Below are 5,519 nucleotides of genomic sequence, written 5' to 3'. Positions count from 1 at the left end.
TTTCAAAATCTACTTTTCCCATTTAAATAATTTCACAATTAATTATTTCTTCTTAAATCCTTTTGTTTTTTATTATAGGCTGGGGTCAGGGGTGGCAACAGTGGGGGCTGGGTCTTAAAGCCTTTATGGCCTTCTACAGTTGACAGTAGTAGTCATGCTTAAAAAAAAATAAAAAAAAATCTAAATAATAAATTTATCGTTCTCAAACTCCACTCGTAGAAATCTCACTGAATATGTTATTAGTTTAAATCAGACAAACAAATTGAAATTGATGGAGCAATTTTTTTTCGACATGAAAATTAACATTTCTTATTTATAAAAATGCAAAATCTCTTTTGGTTTTTTTATTAAATAATTAAAATTCTAAAAGGAGATTTGATTTTTCTATTTTCCACTTGTATTATTCCACCACATGCATCACTATTGCCTCCAAAAAACACTATAAATACCCCCCTCCATTATCCCCTTTTCCTATAACATTCAAACCAAAATCTCTTCCAAAAAAAAAAAAAAAACAGAGCAATTTTAGTTTAACAAAAATGGAGAATGGTACAAAAAGAGAAGGTTTAGGGAAACTTACAGTTTCATCTTCTCTACAAGTTGAACAGCCTTTAGCACCATCAAAGCTATGGAAAATTATAGTTGTAGCTTCCATAGCTGCTGGTGTTCAATTTGGTTGGGCTCTTCAGCTCTCTTTGCTTACACCTTATGTTCAATTGCTCGGAATTCCTCATCGATTTGCCTCTTTTATTTGGCTTTGTGGACCGATTTCTGGTATGATTGTTCAGCCAGTTGTCGGTTACTACAGTGATAATTGCTCCTCCCGTTTCGGTCGCCGCCGGCCATTCATTGCCGCCGGAGCTGCACTTGTTATGATTGCGGTTTTCCTCATCGGATTCGCCGCCGACCTTGGCCATGCCTCCGGTGACACTCTCGGAAAAGGATTTAAGCCACGTGCCATTGCCGTTTTCGTCGTCGGCTTTTGGATCCTTGATGTTGCTAACAACATGTTACAGGTGAATTTAATTCTCACTAATCCTAATTTTGAAATCAAAATTCGAAAAAATTGTATTTGAACATATATTTATTCTATTTTTTGGACACGCTCGTCACGGGTTCACGGCATATATATGCTCTTAAGTAAATAAATTATTACTGTTTTAAAAAAAATAAAAATGAACTAGCTACTTGCTATATTTTGATAATAATTATAGAGACTACATGCAATACAAAATTCCAGCTAGATAAATAATTGTAGGTACAAACAAAAAAAAAATAGATCTAAATATTGGCTAAAAATACTTTAAAAAACTGCACATGAATCTGTTTTACAAATTATATGGAATTCCTCACTAAGTATTCTTCTAATGACATGTTTTTTAAAAGATCAACAACTTTATTCTCAATGTTTATTTTAATTGTGTTTTTTTAATAAATAATTACAAAAGGTCACAAGCTGTAATTTATTTCTAGTTTCACCTAATTATATATAAAATTTGATAATCCAATTGTATAATAAAAATCATAAAAAGAAAGTGATTGTTTCGATTTTTTAATTTAATTATAAGCTCATGTGTTACTAAATTAATACAAAAAGATTAAAAGTCACATGCAGTGATTACAGTGTTAAAATACAAAAAGATTTTTTATTATTAATTGTTTTATTTTATTATATATGCGTCATTATTAAATGATTCTTTTTTGTGTTTTTTTTCAGGGCCCATGCAGAGCACTGCTAGCTGATCTCTCCGGCGGAAAATCCGGCAGGATGAGAACAGCAAATGCTTTTTTCTCATTCTTCATGGCCGTCGGAAACATTCTGGGGTACGCCGCCGGTTCATATTCTCACCTCTTTAAAGTATTCCCCTTCTCAAAAACCAAAGCCTGCGACATGTACTGCGCAAATCTGAAGAGTTGTTTCTTCATCGCTATATTCCTTTTACTCAGCTTAACAACCATAGCCTTAACCTTAGTCCGGGAAAACGAGCTCCCGGAGAAAGACGAGCAAGAAATCGACGAGAAATTAGCCGGCGCCGGAAAATCGAAAGTACCGTTTTTCGGTGAAATTTTTGGGGCTTTGAAAGATTTACCTCGACCGATGTGGATTCTTCTATTAGTAACCTGTTTGAACTGGATCGCGTGGTTTCCCTTTTTCTTATACGATACAGATTGGATGGCTAAGGAGGTTTTCGGTGGACAAGTCGGTGATGCGAGGTTGTACGATTTGGGTGTACGCGCTGGTGCAATGGGATTACTGTTGCAATCTGTGGTTCTAGGGTTTATGTCACTTGGGGTTGAATTCTTAGGGAAGAAGATTGGTGGTGCTAAGAGGTTATGGGGAATTTTGAACTTTGTTTTGGCTATTTGCTTGGCTTTGACCATTTTGGTCACCAAAATGGCCGAGAAATCTCGCCAGCACGACCCCAGCGGCACACTTATGGGGCCGACGCCTGGTGTTAAAATCGGTGCCTTGCTTCTCTTTGCCGCCCTTGGTATTCCTCTTGCGGTGAGTTTCTTCTATTTATCTTTATCACTATTATTTACTACTAACCTGTGAAATTGCGTGTCGGGAATCGAATGATAGATAACCAATTAAGCTATTAATTTATTTTTTTTCTTTTGATAACAATAAGAGTGTTAGTGAAAAGTTAAAAAAATTTAATTAATTAGCTGTGAAAATGTGATTTATTGGTGTGTGAACATGTATTTTGGAATGATTAGCAAGTGGGTTGACTCTTAAGTCCACATATGACAATAGACTGAATAGAGAAATTATGATTTTAAGAATCTTGTTCTTTTAGGATGGTGGAAAAATATAAGGGGTAGGCAAGTGTGAAATAGTGACTAAATTTGACATATAGTGAAGCTACTATTATTACTATAACAAACACAAATTATTTTAGTTATACATGACGTACTCCTCATATATAGGCATATAAAATTAATTGAATGGATTTCTTTGACTAGTTTTGAAAGTAAAATATGTTTTTAAATGTTACCTAAACAATCAAGAACCATCCTTGCTTTAATTTTGTATATGTAAAAATTATATATCATCTTGAAATTGAAAATGGATATTTAGTTACATCTCTTTAACTAGGATAAACAATAGTCACATATGTGTTTTCAAAAGACAATCAATTTCTAGAACACAAATTAAAGGGAAGTAGGAAGGGAAAAAAAAAACCAATATAGGTTATGGCTTTTTACCAATAAAATAATTATGATATGGATGTGGCTTTGTAAAAGGTTTGCAATGTCACACACATAAATGTAGTGAGTGACCAACAATAGAAGGTGTGAGAAGCTTTTAATTAATGCATCACATGACTTTTAGTTTTGTAAAAGCTCTAATTAGTACTCTCTCCGTTCTTTTTTAGTTGTCATGATAAGATTTGACACTATTTTGGAACAAGTATTTTTAATAAACATGACAACTAAAACCTTTTCTTTTAGTTGTTATAATAAAATTTGACACTACTTTGGAACAAGTATTTTTAATAAACATGACAACTAAAACAAACAGAGGGAATACCATTTGGTTATCCTTACTTTTCATTAGGATAATAATAGAAGTTTCTATGCAAAATCAAAAAAGTAATAATGCAAATCATCTTTTATTATTATGGCAAAAGCATTTATTCTCTCTTTTCTTCCTTTAATTATTCGTTTAAGATAAAAATTCTAATAGAACCTTATTTCACTTTGATGTTAGATTTTCCCTTTTCATACTTTTAACTTTCCCCCCCTTTTTTTTTAAATTGATCAAGTTACTAATATATGAAATAAATATTATTTTATTTTACAGGCAACTTTTAGTATTCCATTTGCTTTGGCATCTATATTTTCTAGTAATGCTGGTTCAGGACAAGGTTTGTCACTAGGAGTGCTCAATCTTGCAATTGTTGTACCACAGGTACTATTTATTTTTATTAATTTACTACTCTATATCTCTCAATTAATTCCTCAATCATGGATAACGTACTTGTTCTTCTTTTAATTAACTAATTATGTTACTTTCATAATTAATGCACAATATATTTGAGCCACAAACGTGTAATCTAAATAGTGAAAAAGGTGTAAATGCTAGTCTATTACGTGTATATAACTGTTATATATAGATCGAATTTAGGTACTAAAACATTACATCCAAATGAATAGAAAAGAAAAGAGATTAAGTATCGTCTTCGAAATATTGACAGTTTTGTAGTTAACTAATTAAATTTAGATCCTCCGGCCTACAACATGACATAGCAAGTAGTCTCAATTTATTGTAGGAGCATGAGAGAAGTGTTGAAAACACCCCTAAATCTGCACTCATGTTGTAAGATTAGGGGTGTATTTAAATTCAATTTGTCAAGTAAATGAATGTTTTTAAAGCTATTAATAGATAGTTTGGAGATAAACTAATAACTCATGCTGAGTTTTGGAGTGTTTTCAATACTTCTCTTGTTAGAAAAAAAGGTCGAGGCCCACATTTACCTGCCATTGTCACCTACAATAAAAAAAAAAAAAACGTATAAATAGGGGAAGATCACAACTGAAGGAATTTGAAAATGACTTGTAACTAGAACTACATTAATAAGATATGACAACAAAATCTAATCTATGACTATGCTTCTTATTCACATTAGGATAAATGTCATTTTTTTCAAATTACATACTATTATTGTTGTAGGTCGATTTAACCTGATTGATATTAATTAGCTTTAAATACACAATGTACCTAACTATAACTACTTGTTTTTTTGATGGGAACGTATAGATGTTGGTGTCACTAGTAGGAGGGCCATGGGATGATTTGTTTGGAGGAGGAAACTTGCCTGGATTTGTAGTTGGAGCAGTTGCAGCTGCCGCGAGCGGTGTTTTAGCACTCACAATGTTGCCATCTCCACCTGCTGATGCTAAGCCAGCAGTCGCCATGGGCGGTTTCCATTAAATAATTACAAAAGAAGAAGGAGAAGAAACAACTTTTTTTTTTAATATTAGTACTTCTCTTTTGTAAACTTTTTTTATTTTAGAAAACAAACATAACATGGAGGCTATCTTTACAAGTGGCATGTCCATGTATCTTCCTTTTTTCATAAAGCTCTTTAGTGGAAGAAGAATTAGAGGAAGTTTCCTTTTAATTTCTTCCAAACAAATGGGGTATGTGTAGTTGTTTTCACTTTGTGTGTAACAAGAAAGTTGTCCAGTATTAACATGTCTGGGCAAATGATTTGTACCTTACTATTATTTTTTTTGTAATTTTCTTCTTGGAAGGTAGGAAAAAAAGTGGTTGGAGGTGGAAGTGGGGTACTTTGGGTTGGTAGAAGGGGAGATTTAAGAAAAACTTGTACTTAATTATTGTGGAATCAAAATTGATCTATCTATATATCTATCTTTCTCCTATCATGTTTCTTTATGTTATCTATTTTCCTTTCTTGTTTCAACCATTATTTGGTTTCTTTTATGTGGATTGATAGCACTAGTCTTGCCTTATTTATGGATATATATATATATATATATATATATATATA

At 32.5% G+C, this 5,519-nt stretch overlaps 1 protein-coding gene across 2 annotated transcripts; it reads left to right on the top strand.

Moving 5' to 3' along the window:
• The first annotated feature begins 468 nt into the window (after positions 1 to 468).
• On the top strand, positions 469 to 5,391 carry LOC102594012 (sucrose transport protein-like). 2 transcript variants are annotated; one of them, NM_001318624.1, is given in 5 exon segments: positions 536 to 1,016; positions 1,718 to 2,506; positions 3,809 to 3,916; positions 4,766 to 4,926; positions 4,928 to 5,391. In NM_001318624.1, coding segments are annotated over 5 exon segments (1,551 nt in total). In that variant the 5' UTR covers positions 536 to 539; the 3' UTR covers positions 4,944 to 5,391.
• Positions 5,392 to 5,519: the final 128 nt, after the last annotated feature.

Source organism: Solanum tuberosum, unplaced genomic scaffold (assembly GCF_000226075.1).
Source record: "Solanum tuberosum cultivar DM 1-3 516 R44 unplaced genomic scaffold, SolTub_3.0 scf00133, whole genome shotgun sequence".
Classification (NCBI taxonomy): domain Eukaryota; kingdom Viridiplantae; phylum Streptophyta; class Magnoliopsida; order Solanales; family Solanaceae; genus Solanum; species Solanum tuberosum.
Note: the sequence above shows the minus strand (reverse complement) of the source record. Positions and strands in the feature narration are given on the sequence as shown.